Below are 27,465 nucleotides of genomic sequence, written 5' to 3' on the forward strand. Positions count from 1 at the left end.
AGGACAGGCACCAAAGCCACAGAGAAACCCTGTCTCGAAAAACAAACAAACAAAAAAAAAAAAAACCCAACTCAGTATATGGATAAAAATCAACCCCATATGAAGACACTCTATAGTGAACTGAAATCTTCATCATTTGCATATTCTGCCTAAATTCTCAAGTTCTCAGAACACCCTAGACATTATCATTATATTATACTATAATTCTTAGAATTGCCAGTTCTTAAGATGGCTAAAATTACTCCTTCACATCCATCCCCTCTTCACCAACCCCTATCCAACATATTAAACAATCATAATCATATTTCCATTCCTCAGAGCCTATCAATTTCATAGATTCCAAAGAGAGGGTAGCATTCTGTTCATTGGAACTGATTATCAAAATCACTATGATTAAGGTTTTGGTCTAATTCCCCCCAGCGGTCTCCATTATGGAGAACTCCTGGATAAGAGAGAGGAACAGTGTTCCTGAGACAAGGCTTCCTGCTCAGTCAGAATCCCCTGGAGATCAATATGCAGTCATCTGCCTATGGCAGGCAGTGATTAGTACATTAGGACATGGACATAATAAACCAGAAACCCCACAGTTTTTTTTCTGTTTTGTTTTGTTTTTATTCCTGTGAATAAGTTGCTGTCAATAGAGAACAAGAGGTTTGGCTATGGGAATTCCACTTTGTGGCCTCTTGTTCAAACTTAGAGTGGGTGAGTAGCAAAGGGTGTGGCCTTGCCTGGCCTTCAGGTCTGGGGAGAGGTGACTGTGAGGTTATCATCAGCAATAATCCACTGTGAACGTTAGGCTGGCTTACATCTCACAGCTTTTTAAAGAAGGGTTGTTTTATTAACAAGTTAAATCTACGCAGTTAAAATTGTATTAAAATCTGCTAAGAACAGAGTCAGCAAGAACTGTGGCTTTTGACCCCTCGGTCTTACAAGTGACAAGAGCCAAAGACTGACTAGCCAGTAAGAATTCTGTGTTCTTAGCAAGGATCAACAATCATATATGAGGTAACTAAGGTTCAGAATCCTTTTGGATGTTCTCAGGAGACTGCATAAGTATTGGGTCACTTAAAACAATTACAGCAAAGAAAGGAGGGTCTTTGAAAACCTACTTAGAAAATCGTACAGGCCCACCGTTGGGGATTTGTCTCAATTTAAGACTAGAATCTAGAAACATCAGTGCCATTTGAGTAGCCTGATCCTAGTACCCTACCACACACAAAGTGCCAGACAAGTCAGTGTCACCTTTAAAGGGAACCTTAGTCAGTGCACGGTAGGAAAGCTGAGCCTCTGGGGATATGGTAAGAGAAAACAGTGATGGCTGATTGGCTCAGATTTCTACTTGTGATCTATTGATGGCACTTTAATAGAACTTATACATGAAGCCTAACTCCTGGCTTGGGTCTTTGCAAAGCCTCTCTCACAGGCTAGACTCTGACCTGCTTCTATTATTGCCAAGTGTGCTCACATGGTGGCAGCGCCTATCTGAGCTTGTGACCTGCCAAAGGCGGCCGTGTTTTAAGAAGGAACGGAGCCATCTTCTTGGTGTCATACTCAAGTGAATCCCTTTTAGGTGCTCAACCCCATTGCTTCTGACTTAGGAATACAAATGCAGGAGATATGGGAAGAGAGATCAATGCGGATGTGAGCAGTGCTCATAGGAATCGGGGAGACTTGTGCGAAGTGCTTGGGGTTCAAAGGAGACAGACCGAAGCAGCGAGGAGAAGGAGAATAATAACCACAGAACATTGGCGGGGACAGTGAGGAAGTTAGCTTTACCTGAGGACACACCAGTCTATTACTATCTAAAGAGCTGAGATTTGGGAGTCTGATTTCTCAAAAAGCAGATCATAGAAGACGTTAAAAGTCTAGGGTAGCATTTGCCCTACATTGAGTGCAGGACCTTAGCTCCACTTAGCTTTTGTGAACAAAAGCATAAAATCTCTTAATTGTTATTTGGGGATGATTTGCCTGCACCTGGAAACCAGAGTGGGTTTCAGAAATAAAGCATGGTGACCGACAATAGCCTGTTCGGGGAGCAGCGGGGAGGTCATTCTGAAGCCCTCGTCCTTGGCCAGTTGGTTTGCACCTTATCATTCACGGTAAAGCATCAGCCCCTTCCTGCCTTGCCGCAGGAATGAAGACTGCACTACCAAAACATTCAACGTGACAAGAGACGCAGCTTCGGAAAACATAGCTGTAATCACATATTACCTAGGAAACCAAACATAACTAAATGCAAAATGTTACCCCACACTGAGAAATAGCTGTGAAATTTGGTTATAGCTATGTTTATTGTTCATTAAGTGTTAGATAATAAGAAAGGATGCTAAATTGATCCAAATGCAAATTAAATAAGTTAGAAGCTGGAACTACACGGGACGCATTGTGGGAAGTGGAATGAAACTGTGAGCAATTCTGAACGTCTATTTGGCTAACCTTCCTTATTTCGGCACATTCTTCATATATTTGTTCTGGTCCTAGAAATTTGCATGCATTGGGTATCTTTTTCCAAGTGCCTCCTTCCTGGCGCCCCCAGAACGAAGAACCTGATGTGATGTGAGCTTTAACTCTATGATACACTAGAGCGGCTCATAGGGAGACTAACTGGGAATTGTAGGTCAGCAAAGGCGAAGAAAAATAAAAGAGGCTTGTAAAGGCTTATGCCTAAGCACACATAAATTCCAGTTGACATCTCTCTACCTAAATCCATCCTCCTGGATAAAATTATACTGTATATATCAAGAATTCAGTTGGGAAGAGGTTTGCTGCCAAGCAACCTTAAAGGAGGTGAGACACTTGGTGTGTGGCCCAGGTGGGCATATATCCGGGCAGCTATGGAAACACACAGCTTTCGAGTTGCCTGAGATGCAGTCTGAAGTTCAGCTATGTGTCAGGAAAACTCAGAAACAAAGAGTCTGAATAGAGAAGCCTTATCAGAAAAATCAGAAGAAAAGCATTCTAAAGGAAGTTTGTAATTATTGATGTATTTGCACAGGTACTTGGTTTTATTTATATTATAAATGTGTACTTGACTTTCCCAATATTAGAACACCCTGGAAAATTAAAAAAAAACTTAGATTTAACTGAGGATTGGATTCAAAAAGCATTCTGTGAATTGTCCAGAAATGATGGTTTAGAGTCAGACACATTCATTTCCTACACAACATCCTGACAGTTTTTACAAAGGGCTTGTGATTCCGATGGATTGTCCTGCAGGGACATAAAATTGTTATAGCCAGGGTGTGCAAGAGTCAGCGAATCTTTATGTTTTGTATTTTTCAGTCTATAGCACATCTAGCTTTTTGAGTTGTATCCTATTGGTTTGGTCAACGTAAACCTCAGGAGAAACTAAGGATTTTCAGATGGAATCATTTCACCCTCCCAGTGGATCTCCAGAGGACTAGACTATCCGAATGAATCTAATCATAGGAAGTAAACCTCAGTGCCTCCCCCTGTGTGTCATAGAAAGAAAGACATAAACTATTTGGGACCACGAGGCTCTCTCCATACACATACTCTAAGAGCCTGTCCTTTGAGACACTATCCACCGTAAAACCATTTCACTTGTACATAAATGTGTCTGTGGACAATGGCTTAAAAACTGAAAGGTTTTTCTGTGAGGGGGAAGGAGAACCAGGGGGAAAATATGAAAACATCTTGACATTTCCATGTTTTGTCTGAAGAAGAAAATTACAAATTGTGATACTCATTATGACTCTTGCATGCCTAAATGCACTCCTTCAGGCAAGAAAATGTCCAGTCCTAGTGGGAACACTGTTCATTTCATAAAAAGAACACTGGGACTTTTGCACAACCCAGACTTTGGAAATACGCAAGGCTCAGTCACTCAGTCAAGAGATGCTTTTGAGCATCTATTATGTGCTTGACACGGTACATTCCAAACAAGGTCAAAGTGATGAGAATTAGATGCTTTATAATACTGCTTTTTATTTATGTTTTCCCAAGCTCTCAAGAGTTGATTTATACAAGTTCATTAGTAAAGAAAACTATGATTAATACTAAAGGCATCAGTAATGCAAGATCTCTTCGGCTATAGACATGCAGAAGATACTGTGTGTGGACTTGTACTGGAGATGAAACCAAGAGAATTCAAGAGCTGAAACACTGGCACCAAAACATACCCACTTTGCTGATGTCTCTGAATTCTTTGTTTGAAAACATTTCGTAATTTCACTTGGCAAGGTGACATGGATCAGGTGGCAGAGACCCACAGGATAAAGACAGAGACAAAAACAAACTATAATTTTAAATAAAACAAAGAATGATAATGACTAGTTACTCGAGCCAAATCCATTCTTCCACCCTCAGAGCTTAATCAAGTGTTATCAGAGGACTTGAAGGACAGGAAGTAAAAAGCTCTAGAGACCACAGAACAGAAACTCTGGTGGAGAAGTGCTGGATGGAGCTTCTTACGGCATGTCCTTTAGCTGCCCATAATTGCCTATAACTGGATCTGAAGTCCTTTCCAATAATAAAAAAGAACCAATCAGGTCTCAGGTCATTGCATACCACCTGCTGAGGCTGATTCAAAGCTTAAAATTATTCTGAGAATTTGTGGCTTAAAGCACAGAGTATTTCAGGTTATGACTCGTCTCCCCATCCCCCAACACTTCTACTTTGTCCCAATCTCACCTTACAAATGCAGAATGAAAAAAAAGTTAACATCTGCTTGCATCTAAACGGAACAATAGCTTGGATCTTTACAATTTATTCAGTGGAACCAGGAAAAAGACAACAGGCAGAGTACTATTCTTTGAGCTTTGGACATCAGACAAAAGTTGTTTGTCCAAAAAGAAAGAACAGAAAGAAGCTAAGCCACAAGGTTGCTCCCAGCTAACTTTCCTGAGAAAATTTCTAGGCACAAAAGCAGAAATGGGGACCTAAGATGGAGGCCAGCTGACTAGACGAGCAATTGCTAAGAGGTAGGAGAGGCCCTGAAAGATCATACAGAACTAAAGAAAACACACACAAAAGATCACAGACTGCATGCTCCAATTTACACTTTCTTAAGAATGGGTGAAAAAAAATATGTTGATACCAATTCAAAGAATGAATATTTGGGAGTAGAAAGGACTAACTGGAAGAGGCACAAAGGAAGCCTCCGGGAAGATGAAATAACTAGGGTGTTGTATCTATGGGGGTGGGTATTGCTTTTATACATCAACGATCCATGAATTTCTCTGTCTACAATTTTTCCTTTCTTACCCCTGAAAAGAATACAGAAGAAATTGAAAGAATGAAATGAAATTATACCTGTTAGCTCTATTTTACAGGACAAGATAAAGTAGTTTACATTTTTATCTTTAGATGTGAATTTAAATGTAGAAAATTATGAGTCTCTACTGAAAATGCATTAAACCCGTATCTATATGATACTAACAATGCACTATAAGAATTATCTTCTCTCAGCAGATTATTGCCATCCGTCAATAAGTAACTAGCCAAGTATAGCAGAAATGAATGGGCTATAGTTAAATATAAGCAATAAAATGTATATAAATACATCATTATGGAGATGAAGAGATGACAGAAATGAAATTAGTAAGGCCACAAATTCCAAAAACTCATAATAACCCCTGATGAACTATAAGACCGTGAATCAGGAAGAGTATTTCTCCTTAAGTCGTAGATCCAATTGTCAGTTGCACTCTGTAAAAGCCAGCGTTTTACCCGAGTCTCCACTTCTTTTCATGCAGAGTTACACGACACAGAAGTATAAGCAAGCCCCACTCCTGTTGAATCAGATGCCGCGCGTGTGTTAATATCAGCGCCCATTTCACATGGAGGACACTCCAAGTGCCCTTGTGCCAGGCCTACTATATGCAAAAGTGATTGTCATGGACAACAAAATAAAATTAAAAGTCCCTAGCCCTGGAACTGTTCCTGAGAACATCTGTTCTTTTGTTCTTGATCAACCTTGGTTTGACCTGCCTTTCTCAGAATTCCCTTAACCTTAAGACCTTGAGGTCTATAGGAACCAGAATAAAAGGCAGACTCAAGGATATGACTTTGGGTGTTAACTTTGCTGCTGTCTACTCAAGCATACCTCTCTTAGATCTGCCTTGCCTTCCAGATCTTATCTTTGAGATTCCTTGTGGTTCCCCTAAGATTTTCTGTCTCTTCCATTGTTAGCTCCTGACTGTCTATTGCTCCTTAATGTGAAGAAAGGTAATCAACTTGAAAATTCTGGTCTTGTTACTGGCAAAATCAGTCCTCATGATGTCCTTATTTAAAACCAATAAAGGAAAGAAAAGAAAGAAGAAAATAGCCCTTCCCCAAATAACAATGTAGCCACTAGAAATTACAGTGGAATTGATGTTAACAAAAAGTTAATTAGAGCTGCCAATGTGAGCCTAAGCTCTGTGGATTCCAATGTGCCATCGTTAGCAGGCTTCTGTTGACAAGTCCTGAAGACATTCTCAGGTAAGATCCCATACTTAGGTGAATAGAAATGGGAATATCTTTGTCCTTCCATCTAGCAGATTCTTCACTTTGAGTAAATCATGTGTCTCCATACATCTTGCTCTGTCTTTTAACTAACTGGATCACAGTTGTATCTGTTTTCAGGGGCTGTTGCAGGTTAGAGTGGGGGTCAGGGAGACGATGAACTGAGCACTGTGATTGGCACATGGTGAAGTGGTTAAAAGTGAAAAATTATGAAAAAGATAAAAGGAATAATTATAAGCCTCTAAATGTCATTTAGGATACTGCCTATCAGACCACACAAGCAATCTGTACATCCAGGGAGAGATATAGCAGAATCTAACACCGATGTGTACTGTTCACTATTTAGGGATCAGACTCTGAAATTACTGCTGATTTCTCTTCAGTATACACACACACACACACACACACATACATACATACATACATACATACATACATACATATATGTGATAGACATAACACCAAAGGGAGGAGATTTTGAAGTCTCTGGACTTTCATCATTATTATAACTATCCTAAGTTTGTAGTCTCATGATTTTGAATGCCTACAAATGTCTAGTTCTTCAAATATTCCCTTGAAATACTGCTGTTTACACATTTACCATTCCGTTTCCTATGTTCAGAAAATATAAATTTGACACACATTCATTCTATTTTTTATGAGCATTGTATTTAACTTTATGATAATTACATTTGCAAGAGACATATTTTTAACTTTTTGAAAATGAATTTGAAGAACAGGTTCTCCAGGTGCTATGACATGTGCCATGCCTTACACTTCAAATATGACCTAATTTATGACAGTCTGATAAGGTATGATCTACAAACATCTGCTTCTTAGAAGCATACAGAAATTAATTTTCCCAAGGTACCACAGACACCGAGACTCAAGATATCAACAGAGCAGACCTTCCCAATGTACACCAGGGTCTCATCCACTGTGCTACATGACTTAGGCCAGATGAGGCTAAGGAGAGGGCTCAGTTGGTAAAGTGTTGGCCATGAAAACACGAGGACCAGGAAATGAGGCATATTCTACATTCCTAACCCTGTGGGAAAAGAAGCAGAGGATCCATTGAATTTGCTGGCTGGCCAATCTAGCTGAAATAGTGAGTTCCAGGTTCAGGAACAGACCCTGTGTCAAAACTTAACAATACACAGGGCAACAACTCCCTGGGTTCTACAGGGATGCACAGACATGTGCACATGTACCTCTTCTATAAACACATACACACACAAGTGTAATAAGGTAACACAGACAACATCTAATCTAGAGAATGTGAATCTAAGTAGCTGGAGATACAGTGAACTCTTCTTGTGTCATAATAACTTAAGACAGTCTAATTTCAAATGCCTCACCTGAATTTTAAAACAGAAACTCTCAAGGGATTCAGAATTCCAGAAGACAATAAAACTAACAACCCAGAACCAGGCCTTCATGTCAAATATGTTGACCATGGAGACCTGATGTGGGATTCCCCTCTGTATGCTGTGAATATCATTGGTTAATAAAGAAACTGTCTTGAGCCCATGATAGGGTAGAATAGTGCTAGGCAGGGAAACTAAACTGAATGCTGAGAGAAAGGAGGCAAAGTCAGGGAGAAGCCATGGACCTGCCGCTGGAGACAGACATGCTGAAACTTTGCTTGTAGGCCACGACCTCGTGGTGATGCACAGATTAATAGAGATTGCTTAAAATAAGATGTATGAGTTATCCAAGAAGAAGCTAGAGCTAATAGGCCAAGCAGTGATTTAATTAATACAGTTTCTGTGTGATTATTTCAGGTCTGAGTAGCCGGGAACAAACAAGCAGCCTCTCCTACTACAGAGACCATGTTCACCTGAAGTCAAGAACCGTTGCCTAATAACTAATGCACATTTTCAGCTTTTGTTATTTCTAATAATGGCTGCATAAACTAAAAGCTAGCAAGAATAAGATCTATTCTATCCAAGAGACCTGGATTTAAGTATCCATTCAGCTTCTTCCTGTGACTTACTTCAGTTTTCTCACTGTCAAGATCAAGACACAATGTCCTATTTCTTCAGGATTTGGGAGGCTTAAAAGATTGAAAATATCTTCATTAATGTCCTAGTATGTTTGATAGATTAAGGATATGATAGGAATGTCAAATACCTTATTAGAATAATAATAAAACTACCACCATGCTTCTAATTATTATCACCTTCCTATTTAAACCAATGTTTCGAGAAGCTAAAATGCACAATTGAATTTCACAGTGTTAGAGACAGGACTGGCATTTAAGTCAGTTTTATTCTAAAGCAAATTAGTTCATGATTGTGTACCTTTTAGAATACGTTAAATATGCAAATTGAATTCTTCAAATGTTACCTTGTTACAAGTACATTTCCAAGATCAGTATTCATTAATGCTTCAGTGACATCTGTCAAAATTTGAGTCCTACACATCTAAGACAGCAGTTGTTAAAAAGGGAAAATGTTATTCCTCATCATATATATATATATATATATATGTATATATATATGTATGTATATATAGTGGGTTCTAATACGAGTGATTAGGAAATACTATAATACCACTCAGATTTTAAAAAACAGGTAATGGTAATCAAATAGAGCAAAGAATGCAATTTAAAGATGTGTGACTTACAATATAATGCTTGGAAGAAAAACCGAGAAGTGTCCACTCTAAACTGTGAGAGGCCTTTGCTCTCACTTGCTAGCTGGAATACTTTTTTCTTTGAAAACTCTCTTCTTCTGTACTTACCAGACACTTACACAATGTTTAGGTTCATTCTTCAATGAAAGTATCCCTAGGAGCAGCTGCACTGCTTCGTGGAATGTGAACCCCATACACTTTACGATGGCTCCTGACCACAAAGTGCTCGTTTCTTTTCTACTGAAATCCTTTGTCATGTGTCTTCCCCCATGAGACTGTCATGTCTTATTCATGACCATGCCTATGAATAGGAAATATCTGGCTAGTTAATAAAAGATGAAGAACATTCTGAACAACAAAAAAATTGCCTTACGAGTAAACTTAAATAAGGTTGGATGGACAGAAAGAGAATACGGAGGTGTGGAAACACCTAGCTAAACACACAAATGCTCCATAAAAGTGTGATGCTCATGTATGCATAAAAAGCCTAGAGACTGAATTAATATACATACTTCTACCCACTTGTTTGCGTACTATATAATGTAGTTATTGCTGTTTTTTTTTCCAAACTAAGTGGGAAGTGCTTTTTTTAACAGTCTTAATCAATACATCAACCTACATTAAAAAATAAATAGATCAACACAATAAATAAAAAGCAAAAGGCCAATCAATAGCCAGCGGCGCAGCTTAATAGCCACTCCTGCAGAGAACTGCCTGAAAAGGGGCCGCGCACTCCGCTATCTGCACGATCCACAGCGGCTCGCTATTGATCTGCTGAACACAAAGAACATCTATTATCACATGCCGGTGTGAACCCAGCAATTTCTCCACCAAGGAGCCTGCAATGTACAGTTAGCAGTATAGCACGGGAGAACCTGGGGCCCCACATTAATTCCCTTCTTCTTATCCCACAAAGCCAATATAAATGCTTCATTCCTAACCCAGGCAACCAAGGTGTGTGTGCTCAGGGCTTGCTTATATGCCTGGGTTGTTCTCATGTATCTCCGGAGCACTAATGTAACAACACGATCTGAGAATCGACTCAACTCCAAACGGCTGTTGCGAACATGGTAAGTGGTTAAGAACATAGGAAAGGAGAGATGTGCGAGGCTCGATATTGATGTTCTCACGAAGTTTCTAGAAATGACAACATATGTAGCTATGTGGAAAAGATACAGATTTTGTGCAATGTAGAAGAGAGAGAGAATCCACAGTAAGCTTCTATTGGGAGTAGCATTGTCACACAATGTGGTAAAAGGACTCTCAATTCTCCTCACAGTATAATGATGGAAGTACGCTAGAATCTCCCAGGCTCCTGGTCTTGATTTGCAATTCCATAGAAAATTCAATACCCCACCCCCCACCCCACCCCAAAAAAAGAAGTCTCTGTAAGAACTGTATTTTAGAATGGAGGGGAAAGGAGAACATTAGTAGGGAAGCTACTCTAGCTGCTGGCTTCTAGGGGGTGGGAATCTGTTTTCTTTACGCTGATCCCCATGGAATGCTAGTCATACTCTAATGGATGGATCTACATCCAACCTATGAGTAAGTACATAGGAAGCACAAACTGGACAAAGTGAACTATAAGTTAGAAGAAGGTGCAAAGCTAGGAGGGCTTGGGAATGAACCTGGGGGGACTTACAGGATGCAGTTGGAAGTGAATATGACCAAAATACATTGTACACTTGTATTAAATTCTCAAAAAGATCAATGGAAATGTTATATTAAAAAGAGTTACTAAGTTTCCTAGTATGTTACTAAGTTTCATTTCTTTTGTTGTTCTTCAACAAAACACAAGTGTTATCAGCTGGACCTCAGAGGGTACTGACTGAGCAGGGAGGGGTTTGATACAAAGATGAGTTTGACATGTTCAGGAGAGCTAAAGACTGTCCTCAATGAATGTTACTTAGCAAACATCTATGTCTTTCTATAAATCCCTCATTAACTCAAAGTTTTTTCTCATAGTATCAAAAAGCCCCCAAAGCCGACTTAAGAGAAGGAACTCCTCCTGGTTTTACCTTTACAGAAAGCAATGGAAGACCATATCTTAAACTGTGAGTAGCAGTTAGTAAAGCAATTATACTGGAGTTTCTAAGCAGATGATTTCTTTTCTATCCCACACAAGGGAGTCATCCTTACACACAGTAATCAGCTCGGGAAAAAGTGTCACACTTTAATGATTATTGCATGTTTGTGAGATGATATTTACACCACCATATTTATCAACTCACCATGCAAACTCAAAGGATAGTGGAACAAAATGAAAACCACCGAGAGTTGTTGCATCATACCATAGATTAAAGTTTTAGATGTACATTGTACCCCCAGAAGCAATATCTATGTGACAACACCTCAGAATTGTAAAGCAAAAATAGTTTTGATAAATATGCAGTGCCCATTAGTGTTAGAAACAATGTTATAATTAATGACCCCCAATCCTAACACATATACTCTTCTTTAGTGCTTTAAAAGTCACATGGATATTATCAACTAAATACCTATTATGGAAAATATGAAACCAAGCCATTTCCCTGTTGATCAAGTTGCTTTTCTTGGATGTGCAGTAATAAATCAGCATATTTTCACTAATTAAGGATAGGTAGATAGATAGATAGATAGATAGATAGATAGATAGATAGATAAATAGATGATAGATAGATAGATGAGATGGATAATAGATAATGATAGATAATGATATAGATAGATAATGATATATAGATAGATACATGATAGATAGATAGATAGATAGATAGATAGATGATAGATAGATAGATAGATAGATAGATAGATGATAGACAATAGACAGATAGATAGATAGATAGATAGATAGATAGATGATAGATGATTGATTCATAGACAGATGATAGAGATGAATAGATAATGATAGATAAATAATGATAGAAGATAGAATGATAAATAGACAGATAGATGATAATGATAGATAAATGACAGGTAGAAGATAGATAGGTAGACAGATAGATGGATGGATAGATAGACAGACAGGCTATTCTACAGAGTACTCCCAAAATCAAAGTCAAGCAAATGCCTGATTTTATTAATGGCATTTCATTTGCAATGCTTTTCACATGTGTATTATTTTGGTCAAGGACAGGCTGTTTGTAGCATGCAGGTCAGCCAAACAATTAATTATTAAGAGACCCTATGTTCCTCCACATACAATTCAATTCCACTTCTCCAGTATGCTCTTTATCTTTCACTCTCTTCTTTTCTTAACTTATTTGATCCTTTCCTTTTCTTTTAATCCTTCCCAACAAAGTCATGGCTTAGCCTGGATTAAGCGTGTTGAACTCTTTTAGTGACACCAAAAGATGACATTCTACTCCTTACACAGACTGGGTTTCTTGAATTCATTAGCATAAGGAAGGGCACAGGACAGCAGACAGTAAGCTTTATTCTCAACGTATTTATGTGACGAAACAAAAAAAATTACAACTAGAAGAGCCATATTCAATATAAAACACAACGGTTTACAAAATAAAGCAGTGAGCCTGGTTCTAGGTAAACTGACTCTAATGTCAACTCCAAAAGAGAAAGTCCTACAGATAATTAGAACAACAATCTTTTCCTGAAGGAACACCTATTGTAATACTTTCATTCAACTTTATATTTTAATATATTTATTTGAGTTTTATTAAAAGCTTATAGCCAAACTTCACAGTCCTATCCAATACACTTGGCTTCTATGTACTTATCTCATTTAGCAATTTAGATGCTATATACCTCATGTACGTATCACACCTAATAACAGAAGCCTTTGTACATTCTCCCCAAGAAGATGAGTCAAATAGAATCTGTAAGTGATTTGCTTTCTTAAGTCTTCTATGAATGAAAGTCCAAGAGATTTGTTGATACACTAACATCTAAAATGCATTTCTCCAAGTATTCATGCTTTGAAGCTAGTGTCATAAAAAGAGATGGCTTTCTACCAATTCCAGTCCAAGTACTTCATTAGATACCAACAAATTCTCCAAGTGTGAGAAACAGTCTCCTCTGGGATAAAGCAGAAGAGAATCATAGAAACCTAGAAAGAGTCTTGGTTACTCTTGACCAGAAAACACTTGGCCCATGTGAAAAAAGAACCATAAAGCATTGGCAGAAAAATCCATACGTACCTTCTGAAGGTTGTGCACACCAACGATCATCAGATGAACTTACCTTTTTGCTTTTTCTGTGTGCAAAGTCTCTTCCTTGACATTTTGTCCTACTTGCTGTTGGATGTATATGCAATGGGAATAAGCTTGTGAGGATAAAGAGGCATTATGCCACCAGTGAAAGAAAACAAATGGGTCCTACTGAGCCTTCCACGGACAAATTGGAAGGAAAAGAAAAATACGATAGCACAATTCTCCCGGGTCCTTGGAATGGCCCATAACTGCCTGTTTCAGAGGAGAATGGCTCTTCCAAATCATAAATATGGAAACCGGATTCTCAGTAACACCGGAGGACTCAGCAAAAGCGATTGATGCCTAGCCCTTCTGCAGCCATCCTAGAACATAATGTTTTCCTCTAGATTGCCAGCTTCTCATTTGTTCCCCTTTAACAAACCAGACTCCAGAATACCCGTGGATCGCAAGGCTTCTGAGAAACTGGAAGTGGAAACTTCAAGAGATACCAACGCTTATGGTAAAAGTTGATAAACAAGGAATCAAGAAACACTAAGTAGCCACAATGGATTTTATACGTGTATATATAGTTATAATGGGCTCCCTTGTGTGTACTCTTCAATATAGCTTCACTCTTCAACCTATTAATCTCCTGTACTTGTTTTATAAAACCAAACATTCCAGTGAATTTAGATCATGTTGTTCATGTCTACCATGAGGATTGTGCTCAGGAAAATCAGAGAGTCAAAAGGGTCATCTAAGGCAAGTCCTTTCAACAAGTCTCAAGAATTTGACTTTTTTGAAAATGGTCATGGCTAGGAAAATACCATGAGAAGGAGGTGGAGCCACAAGTTAAGATGCCCATGACACTAACACATATTCAACAGAAGCACTGGGTCACCTCCATGAAACCTGCCCTTTCTTAGAACTAAGTCAGTTATTGTACCGGTTACACCACTGATGGATGAAATAGTAATCATAGGATCTAGCCCAACATGAACTAAATACACTCTGTGTGTGTGTGTGTGTGTGTGTGTGTGTGTGTGTGTATGTGTGTGTGTTCCATACTTACAAATTAGGAGCATTTATATAAAGGACAGTTATACGTGCAATCTTTTTCTATAGTGCCCATTAAGATTTCTCTGAGCCAGTAGGAAAAGTGTGAACTCACGGTCATTGCACTGGTTTCCCGAATATGATGTCATCGAGCAGTCACAGGTGAAGCCTTCCCATTGCTGCATGCAAACTCCTTGGTTGGCACATGAATCCTCCTGACACGTTGTACTGGGTCCTGGTAGTGTACAAAAATGGGTGTGGGTGGGGAGAAATAGAAGAAACATTAAAAATCAGTCAGCTAAGGCATCACCTAAATCTACCACCATCATGCCCCAAACATTCAAAAACACAACCATCAAAAATATCAACCCAATTACATGCAACAGGATTCAGTATATACAAAGTATGACAAAAATACATACTGGCCACAAACTATCAACAATTACACAGAAAAGGGAGAGGGCTGAACACATGTTCTCCTTTAGGTAGACTTTGCATTAAAGTTTAATGTTCTATCATTCAACTAGAAAGATAGATCTTTGGGACAGGGATTTGTTATTGAACAATGCTAAAGTATAAAAATGTATTCTCATAATTCTATTGAAATAAAACACATTTTTTATTCTGAAATCAGAAGATCTTAAGTCTATTTTGTGATGCTAGAATGGTGATAAGTAGAAAGGAGGATAAGGAGGGAAAATGAACTCAAATGTGCTGTATTCTGTAGGTGCTAAGTAATTTCACATAAATCATGTTATTAAGTCCCCCAGCATCTCAAATAGCTAATTATGACAAACTCCATTCCATAGATTTAAAGTGCTAAACCAATTTACCTAAGGTCCCATATTTCCTCAAGAATGTTAATGCCACAGGGCGGTGGTGGTGCACGTGAGAGACAGAGGCAGGAGGATCTCTGTGAGTTTGAGGCCAACTTGGTTTACAAGAGCTAGTTCCAGGACACCTAGGACTGTTACAAAGAGAAATCTTGTCTTGAAAAAAAAGGAAAAAGACAGAGAGAGAGAGAAGAAAAGAAAAAAGAAAAAGAAAAAGAAAGAATATTAATGCTTCTTTAGAAAGATTAACGACTTTATCAGAACTTCCCAGAGTTGCCTGGGATTTGAGAAAAATGCAAATTCTTGGGGCCTACCCTGAACTGGAAAGTTCAAGAGAGACAGACATCTATCTTCCCAACCTTCAGAAATTTCAGTGAAGGCTGCAGTTTGTGAACCACTGCACTACACTATACTGGTACTTAAGATTCAACATACAGGATAGGGTATGTCCTCTCCTGGGGCATTTCTACAGCAGAACATATGAGAGAATTATTTTGTTATAAGGAGAAAGTATTAAAAGCTGGGATCATTTTCTTTCTCTTGTTATTTCTATTTTTATGTGTCTTTACCTAATTATATGTAAATATAATGGTACATTACATAATTTCTAAGTGAGAATATGTACTCACAAGGCGTTCTATGAATTTTTACAGTTTCCTGATAGGAATAGAAAAATAAAACAAGTTCTACAATTTCATTCATACAGACAACTATTAAAATGATTTTGGGGGGGGGTCAGCCTGGCATCAATCTTCACCCATTCTCTTTTTAGTCCTAACTTATACTTTAACCTTGGGGTAAATATCAATAGAAATAGGTGAGCTAAGAGGAAACAGTGCAATGTGCAGGCTAACTCCAGATTCCCCATGATCCACAGCAAAGGGTATGGGACCTTTGGCTCAACAAATGCCACCATCAGGAACAAAGGCACAAAAGCACTCATCAGAGTGAAGAAGACAGGTCTATTGCAATGACTACCTCCGACTGAATTTCCCAAGCTAAACTTCACAGAGGCACAGAATGCTAAATGGAAGTCTGCAGGATTTTAAGGATGTGTGCTCAACAGAGATAAAGGACTAGAGACGGTCCACCTTCTAGGTGGCAAGACATTTTGTATTTATTCATGAAGAGTAAAAGCAGTACAGGCCATCACTCTTGAGACAAAGCTATTAGGAGATGACATAAGAAAGTTCAAGACAATTACTAACATCGGGGGACCAGCCCCTCTGCTGGGTTTCTGCAGCTCCTCTTTGCCATGTTGTTCCACCATGCAGAGATGAAAGGAGGAACACGGTCATGTTCTCAGTGGGTCTTACACTTGAACATTGTGTCCTGCGAGTTTCATTAACAATGGCAAATCAGGACAGCTTCTTTCAAAGGATAAAAGCTTCTGGGAAGTCCACAGGGCTCCCCAGCCAAACAGCCCTCACCAGACAATGGACTAGTAATTCAACTGTGCTCAAGAATCAGAAACACATGGAAGACTTTCCCTTGAAAGCCGAAAACTTCAAGCAAACACAGTAATTCTTTGCATGGTTACTGAATCTACAGAAAAGCCGTTCTCCTCCCCTCTAACTGCCATATTTTAAACATTTTTAAGGACCAGCATGCATGCCTCCTCGAGATGAAACATTCTCTGTTAACTCCAAGCAGGATTCTTGGTATTCTTAGTGGTTACAGCACTTATCTGCATCACTAATTTTTGCATGTGATAATGTCCAATTTAACATTCTATTGTGCAGTATAACATCTTCCTTTAATTTTTCATGTTTTTGTTTTATTTATTTGCTATCAAAAGATTGATTGTGGCATGCTTTTTAGAAGTCATGTATTATGCTTCAGGTGGTTCCTTTTGGCACTCGGACTACACGCACTTAGAGGAAGTTGTTTCAATATATGACAAGCTGATATGAACTGTTCGATCTTTAATTTTCCTTTGTCTCATACTTTTAAACCACGAGTGAGAAGTTGTGTCATTTGTCTACAAAGAGAGCAGAAGTAAATCTTTAACATCCGCTAAAGGTTGGTCAGGAATCAAACAGAGAAGGAAGTACAGGTCATTTCCAAATTCTTTTAAGCTGTGCCTCATACCATAAGGGTAAACACATGCAGACAGCACTCAACGACTGACTGCATTATCATCTTCCAGCTGAATGCTTAATGACTGCACATCAGTCTGAAACCAAACATGGACCCCTTTCCAAGGTTGTGGCCAGAAGGCTCCTGCCTCCCATCCCTGTGTCATTTCCTACCAACTGTCCCCAGCTCACTGTGCACCAGCATCGTTCCCTTCTCTCTGACACTGTGCTGCTCAGAGTGTTGTTACCATGCCCACGACAGGGGCATCATTCGAAGGCTGTGAGCCAAGCACAATTTCAAGCCCCATGTAGCCCTACCGCCTGGGAGTTCGATAAGGAATCTGAGTTGTAACAGGCCCTTTAGGTGCTTCTGACACCTTGCTCACATTTCAGGTCCTCTGCTCCAGACTTGAAGCCCATCTATGTCCTCAAGTTCTTTCATCCCTGCTGGAGCCACAGTGTGAGCAACACCTCATGTAGCTTTCCAAAATGCTGACTTGTCTTTATTCAAGTTTCAACTCAAAGACAGCACGTTCAAAGCACCCTGACTGAGGACACCCCCACCAGCATCATGCTCTCCATCAAGTCTTCTTGTTTGTTTGACTTAACAACTACATGATCTATAATTAATTCCGTGTGTTGATTCTTTGTCTGTTAATGGATAGATAGGACTTGCAGGCTTATGATTCACAGTGTGTTACTTTGTTATATATTTACAACTCAGAATGATCAATTAATTGAGGATACCTAGTAGGTTTATTACCTCACATGTGAATCACTTCCTGTATAGTTAGAAAAAGACTTAAACGTTGCTCCATTTTCACCTTTCGTAGAATGCATTGCATTGTCGTTTAGTGCACTAAGCAATCTATGCAATAGACCACCCAGGTTTAGTTCTCTTGGCTCACTGAAACTTTGTACCCTTAGATCAATTTCTCTATCCTCTGCATCCACCTCTTCTCCCCGTTTCTGTGCCTATCATTCTGCTCTCTATGCACAAAAGCTCAATTATTTAAATTCCATACAGATGAGATCATATACGTGTCTCTCTCTGACTCACTCAGTTTACTTTGCATAAGCACTTGCATCACCATTGCCGTGAATTCAGTCTCTCTTTTGTTCCCCCGTGTGTGCACACAGGCGCATGCACGTGTGGGAGTACATGTGCACATGTGTGCGTGAATATATGGAGGTCTGGGATCAGGCTCAGGTACCTTCTTTGCGTGTATTCCATTTTGTTTGTCACCGACCTGGAACTCATCATTCAGAGTAGGCTTGCTGACCTCCAGTGATAGATAGCAGGTGCTTACTACTATCTATGTTGTTTTGTTTTGAAGCAGTTTTTATTACTTCTTTGAAGTTTTCATACACTGTATTTTAGCCATATTCACTCCCCACCCTATTCTTCCAGCTGCTTTCTCCAACCTTTTAACATGGGCTCCAGGGCTTGAACTCAGGCCGTTTATGTCCCTAGATGCTAGTACAGTATCTCACCTTCTAAAAGCCAAATATGTAATATGAGGCATACCTCTTTATCCATTTAACTGATGACCACACCTAGGTCAATTCTACTTTTTAGCTATTATAGACAATGTTTCAGTGAATATCAGAATAGAGACATTTCTTTAACATATTGATTTGGAATTCCTTTGGGTATGTGCCCAGCAGTAGCCTTGTTATATCATATGCTAATTCTATTTTCAGTTTTCTGAAGAACTTCTACACTGTTGTCAGTAATTATTGTACTCACTTACATTCCCACCAACAACACATAAGAGCTCCCTCTTCTCTGCTCTCCTCCAGCTTATCCTAGTCATTTTAGCAGTTATTATTGCGTGACTTATTAACTCATTGTGGTTTAATTTCTGTTCCCTCAATGATCTGAGGTGAACACTTTCTTATACTTGATACACATTGGTATTTAAGTCTTTTGTCCATTGTTTATTGGATCATTTGTTCGCCAGTTACTTAATTGATTGTGTTCCTTACATGTTTGAGATATTTACCTGTCAACAAAAATTCAGTTTGCAAATGTTTCCTCTTAATCCATAGATTGTATCCATACTTTATTAATTGTTCCATTGCTGTGTGAAAGTTTTTAGTTTCGTGCAATACCATTTCTTTGTTTTGTATTTCTTTTGTTCTTAGTATTTTGAGCATCATGCATGAAACCAGACAAATTTTACACAGCATTTCCTTTTGTTTTCTTCTAGTAGTTCTGTAGTTTGGGTCTGAGGCTTATTAAGTGCTTATAACACTTTGGGTTGATTTTTATATATAGTGAAAGATACAATAAGTTTATTCTGTGGGTATCAAAAATGATCAATGCTACTGAAAAGATACTTCTCTTTTGTAGTATGTTCATGCTACTTATGTCAAAATTCAACTACATAAAGTTGTAGGTTTACGTCTCAGCTGTCTGTCCTGTTTAACTAGTCAATATACCTGCCATATAGTTCCCCATGTTGTGCTGACCTCTAGCTATAAAATTACTATAGTTGCTACATCATTGCTGTAATTTTCATAATGTTATGCATCGTAATGCAAGTATTTTTGTTTGTTTGTTAGACGGGTCCTGACCCACAGGTTGAGAACCACTGCTATAGCATAAGAACTCATGAATTGCCGGATGTAGTGGTGCATGTCTTTAACTCCAGCGCTCATGAGGCAGAGACAGGCAGATCTCTGTGAGTGTGAGGCCAGTCTGGAAAAAAAAACTCATAAAATATTAGTGAGTGACTGAAAGAATAAAGGATCCAAAGGAGGTAAGGTAGGAAGGTGAGTGGTAAAAGGAGAAAGGAGAGAGGTAAAAGAGAGAGGGTGTTTAGGAGAGAAAGGAGAAGAGATGAGAGCGGAAGGAAAAAAAGAAGGTGGAAGAGGAAGGGAAGGCAGAAAGGAGGAAAAGAAAGGTTAGAGAGAAAAGAGTGGGAAAGAAAAAGGGGAAAAGAAGGGAGAGAAAGATGGAAGACAGGAAGGAATGAGGGATATGGAGAAGGATAAAGTAGATAAGGTAGAGATGGAGAGGGAAGGACTCGTTTCATTAGTGTTTAAAGTGAGTTCTCCTGAAAAATAATTTTCTCCTAACATTTGTCAATAGCAGCTTATATGAGAAAACCTTGCCTTAAAGCCTAGCATTAAAATAAATAGTAGTATATGGCAGATCATGTTTTCCCTTCTAACAAAACTTAGGTACAATCAAATTCAACAAATATTGAGATAAGATTCTTCTGTCACCACGCCCAGGCATTAATAATGGTTTCAAATAAAAAATGTGTTAAATATAGAAAAAAATTCTAAGTGATATTAGTAACTATAATATCTTATGAGTATATGCTATGGCCATATATTCAACGGACATATATGTTTTGCCATTATATCTTCTATATAAATTATAACTATAGGAAAGAAAAGAAATGAAAGACATGTGCCATATAGGTGAAGTTGTTGGGGTACGGGAGTTTTTTTCCACTGTCTATCCTTTAATATGAGCTAACCTTGACTAAATCAGAATGAAAATATTACACTGACTATGAACTGCATAGCTCGCCATTACTTTGGTGTCTAACTCCGAGCTCTATCTTTTATTTCCCTAGGAAATATAATGTTGTATGTTTCCATAATTCTTTTATTAGATGGCAATCTGAAGGCTAATCCTTCTTGGTCTGGAATTGTTTTTCACCCCAAGAACTGTCTCACACTCTCATCTGAGGACCAACCCTCCTCAAATCTACTTCTACAGCACAGGGCAACTCTGCTTCATGCTCTAGAAACTGAAGTTAACAGAGCGTCTTTTATATTTTCAGATCCTTGAAATAATAAAGGACAAGATCCTGGTAACAGAGTGTGCTATCCCGTTCCCAATGCCTAGGCAGAACTTCACCAAACATATATCTGAAAGTTCCAACTTAAAGTTGATTAATACCACTAAGACAGCACCAACTTCTACGTTGAAAGTAGAACTGGGGCCATGTCAATGTTCGTCAAGGTTCCTAAGTCTCTCTTACCAAATATGTCCTTTGTTCATGGCTTTTCAACTTGCAGTTGAGAAGCTCATACAATCAAGATGATGAATGGCAAGACATTAATGCCAATTTCAGTCACATCTCAACGCTCTCTAGTTAGTCTATCCCCTCCACGATACACAGAGTATACAGTGCTGTGACATGGGCATGAGAAGTGTTTGACATTACTAAGATGCTCCTATGCAGCTCTTTTCCCCAGCAGCCTTTGATCTGTGGTCTGTGTTTAACCAGCAACATCCAAGATAAATTGATTTGCTTCGTGTATTGACTTTAGTGGTATGATGTTCCCAGCATTGTTCGCTACGAGGTACAGCACACTCTGTCTTCTCAGTTGGCTTGCAGAACTGCTGAGAATCTCTGTTATGGAACAGGCTGCAGAACACAGTCATCAATGGGTCAAGAACCAAAGTCTAAATTTATATGGTAAGAGAAGAGTGACATCTGTGGCAATAATGAGACAGGAGTTCACTCTGTTCCAGTTAGAGAAGGTGTAATGAGGGAGACAAAATAGCTGGTATGATAGTCCTTCTTGGTCAGTCACTCTAGTCTGAGGGTGCCTGGACCACAGATGACAAATAATGGCATCTCTCCATTTTTTAAAAATGTCCAAGACAGCAAAGACCTCAAGAATCAATGTGATTTTTAAAAGGGCAAACAAAGCCCTCATTCTCAGATTTAATTTTTTCCCTTCAGCACTGACTTATTGATGTGTCAGGGCAAAAGAGGGAAAGTAAAAATGTGTGTGTGTGTGTGTGTGTGTGTGTGTGTGTGAGAGAGAGAGAGAGAGGGGGGGGGGAGAAGGTGGGTTTCAAAGGACAGGCCTAGCAAAATAAAAGTAACTTAAGATACTTAATAAATGTGCTATCTAGTTTTATGTCAACTTGATACAAGCTAGAGACATATGAATGGACGGAACCTTGATTGAGAAAATTTTCTCTAAGGCATTGCCTTAATTTGTGGTTGACATGGGAGCATCCAGCTCATTGTGGGTGGTGCCACCCTTGGGCTGGTGGCCCTGGGTGCTATGAAAAAGCAGCTATGAGCAGTAGCCAGTATACAACACTCCTCCATGGCCTGTGCATCAGCTTCTGCATCCAAGTTCCTGTTCTGTTTGAGTTCCTCTCATGACTGCCTTCAATGATGAACTTGAATTTCTTCTTTTTTTTAAAAAAAAAAAAAGTAAGCAAAATAAACCATTTCCTTCCCAAGTGGCTTTTGGTCATGGTTTTTCATCACAGCAATTAGAAACCTTATCTAATATAATGACTATTTGGTAAATAGCATCAGAAATAATGAAAACAATATTATATTAAAACTCTCTGCCATAAAGTCATTGAGATACTTTCTGGCCATCTAGGTACTAAGTCTATCTAGGGAATGGACAAATAAAAATTAAATCATAAAACATAGTAGGAGAAGAAATATAACTTGAAAATCCAGTTTTAGCCTATGTAAACTTGGTTTCTACATCTTTATGGCATAGATATGATTTATTCTACCTCATGTGGCAAGGATTAAGGGAAATAATATATAAAATATATATATATATATAAAATAATATATAAAAAGCTTAAAATGGGAATAACAGTGTAGATCATGTGAAGGTAGGGATATCATTTGAAAGTCTGTAGCATTCCTGGCACCAAGTCATGATATCATCTTAACACATGACATCATCAGTTCTCCTGTTAGGTAAAACTGGGCTTTTTCTTCCTGCTTAAGAAGGGAACAAAGTTGGTGAGAGGTGCGGAACTACAGCATATGTAGGTAGGGGGTCATTTTAACACAATCCCCTGTGCTTGAGGGGCAAAAACAAGAGCCACTATGAGATGCTCCACTTAATTCCTGTACCTCTTCATTATTTCCCATGAGGAAAACTATTTCTGAAAACTTGATTTCCTTTTAGTCAAGGGCTAGATTTCATTACATAAAATACAATGGAAAATGTGATTCATCCCTCAGCTTTGAAGAAAATGAGGCAAGTAACCAACTGTATTCCGTGTGAGAAAATTGGAAAATTAAAATGTCCTCTGCAAACTAAAAGTTAATGTCAATCTCTTCTAAAAATGACTTAATAGAGGACCAGTGAGATGGCTCAGTGGGGGATAAAGGCACTAATGGACAAGGATGATGACACTTGGTTTCTTCTCCAAGACCCACATGAGAGTAAAAGGAAACGTGGCTGTCGAATGTTGTCCTCTGAACTCCAGGTTCATGTGCCCAGGTACACCCACCCACCCACCCACCTGAGCAAATACAAAAAATTCAACATGGTGTCAAAAGTTAAATTAAAAAGTGAAAATGCCTTTAATAGAATGTCAAATTTTTAAGGCATTCAAACCCCAAAATATTGACCTTCAACAAGTTAGCCACCATATAAGGATTCTTGTCACTGATGTGATTAATCCTGAATGCCTCCCTTTCCTGCCTACTATCTTCACACAAGCTAACATTTCTAGAAAATAAAACATTGAATTCTAAAAACAAGAGCCATTAAGGAAAGCTGACTGATGCGCTCTGCTTTATACTGTCTTACTGATGCGTTGTGCTTTATTCCGCACAGTCTACGTCACTTGCCTTTTTCCCAACAGAGAAAATTTGCTTCTTTTGTGACTTTTCAGGTCCTTTCTTACCTGTGATATTCCCCTTGAAAACCAAAAGAAATGATGAATATGCTTCCACATGTTCCATAAGAATAAGCGTGCTATCCAAGACACATTGACATCAAGACAAAACCTCTGATCCCAATGGCATCTCCGTTGCTCCACGGAGGACCCACAGCCTTCCTGCATGCTCTTTAGAGTCTGGTGTGAATCAGGGATAGTCAGTGAGGTCCTTCTTCGCAATCTTTGGTCATAATGTGTCTCTGATATCAACTAGAAAGACAGCACAGCAAGGAGAAATGAAGCAAACGGGAGAAAGACTTCCCCTTCATTCTACAGGCTCAGAGAATCTTCTAGAAGGAAAACGTTTCTTTCCTTGGCTAGTAGAGGAGCAGGGCCCAGGAACTTGTCCCTTCCCTCTGGAATATGGAACTTCACTTCTCATTTTGCTCTCTGTCTTCAAATCCTATCTTTTCCATCCATTTCCACTCTGTTAAGAGGGGCAGGGAAACATTTATATAACACAAACTGGACCCAAATGTCAGTTCCCCTCTTCATCTTCGGACAAACCCTATCACTAGCCAGCCATCCCAGCTCCACTCCCTGCCCCGGAACAATTTTGCATGCACTTTTCCTCAGTTCAGTTGAACTGTCTGCAGTTCCCTGTGCCAGGCCAGCCTCAAATGAGCCTCCTCTAAATCCACCTGAAAAATACCTGCTGTTGAGGCTCAGCTAAGCCTCTGCCTGAGACACTATCCCGAAACACTCACCTTGACCATTCTCAACCACACAGGCTAGTCAGTTTCCTTCACGCTCGCATGACACCATGGAGAACGCCAGGGTAACAGTTTTCATTCTGCAATGTAATTACTGGCTGATCGCCTGGCTTCTCTGATACGGAGGCAGCAGAACGCCACACTCCGTCCTAGATGCGTGATATGTGTAGGAAGAGCTGGAACTCTTCCTGTTAAATCGAGCAGCACAATCATTTTGAACGTTTTAAAAAAATTAAATAAATAAAACACAATCCAGCAACGCACTAATCAAACTAAGAAGACTCAAACTATTGATTGTTAATCCAGACTACAAATGCCACTTCTCATAGCTCATTCTTAAGTCTTCTTCAGAGGTCCTCCGTCTCTGCATCACAAACTGCCTCATTTCTGTGTTATGTTTTTACTGCCCTTTGCACTAAGTGGTAATTAGTACCCTCTACGCCCACAGTTTATCGCTGAATATGTGAACCTATGAGCAATATCCACTAACAGCAAGAAAATTAAAACTGGAAGTGAGTGTGTCCTCCAGTTAAGATGCCATAAAACATGGAAAGAATATGATAATCCAAAATAATTATAAAGACAGTTCCTCAGACAAGCAGGAGACTTGGATCACAAAACAGCAAGCTTGTGGCATGATAGGTGTAATTTAAAACTCAATTACTGACCGTGTTTTATAAAGGGGAATGCTCAGATATTTTGATGTGTTTTTCCCCCCAATATGTACATATTTGGTTGACAACTTATAATACCCAGAGGGCTCAACCCCTCTTTTATGTAAGTGTCGAAAACCATCTTACCCCCTTGGCACACTTTTTGTGTTGGAAGGTGAAATATTCCCCCGTAAGTGCATGTGTTTGAACCCTTGGCCCGGAGTTAGTGGCCATTTCGGAAGGCTGAAGAATCTTTAGGAAGTAGACTATGACTGGAATAAATGGGTTCTTGAGAGCAAGCTTAAGTTTCTTAACTTGTCCCCAAGTCCTGTCCGTTCTCTGCTTCCTGATTGGAGATGAGAGACCAGCCCCCCTAAAGCCCTCCAATGCACCTCCCCATCCCGATGAAGCCTACTACTCCTTAAACTGTGAACAGAATTAAACTCCCCTTCCGGAAGTGACTTTCATCCAGAATTTCATCAGCAATGAGAAAAGTTAACTAATCCAGGTGGGTACCGTAAGATGACCTGCCACACATGGAGCCCCTAAAGAAAGACCCTGAGCTAGTGTCTAGAAATTCAGAATCCATGTAGTTAGTTTACTGGAGAACAGTAAAATTGAGGCTAATATAGAGCTTTTTCACTTAAGCTATTAAATTTGGTCCAAAGGAGCTTTAGCCACTTCAGACTCTCTCACGCTGTATGCTAAATCTTCCTCCTTCTGCTCCTCTGCTTGCAGAATAAAATGTCATGGTCCCTTTTTTTGATAATTGAGCATAATGCCTAAAACAACATTACCCAAAAGGGCCATCTGCTTTAAAACGAAGTGGTATTGCAAAGCATGTTGAAGTTCAAAGTATATTTTCTTTTCTTCTCACTAATTATAATATATACACTAATATTCACTAATTGTAATATATACCAGGACATATGTCCGTTTACTAAGAAGAGATGAAGAGGAAAGAACTGCATCTAATCAAAAGGCATTATTAGTTATGTCCCTCACGAGGTAGAAGCTGGTGTGCCTACCCACTTGGTATATAACAAGGACGTCACAGCAAAGGAAATGATCCCAGAGATAAAACATCACTTTTCCAAACTACCTTTGCCTTCGCTACTTCTAACAATTTGGCCTGATTGCAGATTCTGCAGCGGCCATGGGAGACTTTGTGCCCTGCTTGCCTTAAGACATCTAAAATGCTCTGTTCCTCCCTTGCTATTCTGAGTCAAAGCAGCCTGACCCAACAGGAATGACAAGTCATTACTGACTTTGCAAGGTGTCTCTTTGAATGACAGAAGCAGCAGCTTCTGCCTGCAGATATTCACTGGCATCTCCCAGGCAGGCTTTTCTTTTGGCTTTCTGGAGGGTATTCAGGATAAAAGCAACAGATCCCCTTCTCCCCCAAGAGAGCTTTTTTCTGCTTAGATCACACAATAGAAAACTAAAGTACTCAACCAAAATCCCCAATAGGAAATATAAATCTCCGCAGTGTTTTAAAGACATGATTATCCCCCACATGACTAAAATACTTTTTAAAATGAGTTGAGAAAAAAATGATATGGCCATTCATAAGGCCCAGGCCCTTAAATGTCCTACTCTAGAAAATGACCTTCCTGACACAGAGAGTAATAAATTAAGAACTCAAGTGGCCTTTTCTTCCTTTTCAAAGTTCTTCTATCCATGCTGAATAAATGAAAATGAACCAGGCCCTCCATGACAAATATTGAGAGAAGCACTAATGATTTCCAGGATGAATCTTGTTGAGAAATAGTTGTAGTATAGAATGCTTCAAATCTTTTCAGTCACACACAGAATGGAGTAATGTTCTTATCACCCACGTCATTTCCTTTGTACAGTTATTTTCCATTTTCCATATGTACTTATTGGTTTTCTGTCACCCTTTTGGAAGAACACTGGCTTCAGCCCCCTCCCCAACAATGGCTGCTCTGTAAGAGGTGTGACAGCTAGAAGCCCTCTAATGTAACAATACCAAGGGTCACACAGGGCATCTTTCACTCCAAAGTGGTACAAGAGCCTTCTCTACCTTGCAGGTCAGCTTTGGTCAACGCAACTTTGTTAGCAAAAGAACAGAAAAAGCGAAAACAATAACCAGAGGTTAGTTAGAGTCGAGTCAACAAGATAACATTACAGAAACAAAAAAATGCAATCTGCATAGCCAACATCACTCAGACAGACACTGGAAATGCTCTACAAG

General features: G+C 39.1%; 1 protein-coding gene across 6 annotated transcripts in view; it reads right to left on the reverse strand.

The window, feature by feature from the left end:
- Nrxn3 (neurexin 3) overlaps positions 1-27,465 on the reverse strand; it is a 1,514,195-nt gene that overhangs the window by 779,853 nt on the left and 706,877 nt on the right. For 5 of the 6 annotated variants that reach the window (XM_050152455.1, XM_050152454.1, XM_050152457.1 and 2 more), the window contains one exon: positions 14,401-14,520. In XM_050152455.1, coding sequence (XP_050008412.1) covers positions 14,401-14,520 — 120 coding nt within the window. Of the gene's footprint in view, positions 1-14,400; positions 14,521-27,294; positions 27,322-27,465 lie in introns of all 6 variants that reach the window. The other variant, XM_050152458.1, reaches the window with a different exon arrangement.

The sequence above is a fragment of the Alexandromys fortis genome, unplaced genomic scaffold (genome assembly GCF_014885135.2).
Source record: "Alexandromys fortis isolate MF-2015 unplaced genomic scaffold, M_Fortis_MF-2015_v1.1 scaffold_47, whole genome shotgun sequence".
Classification (NCBI taxonomy): Eukaryota; Metazoa; Chordata; class Mammalia; order Rodentia; family Cricetidae; genus Alexandromys; species Alexandromys fortis.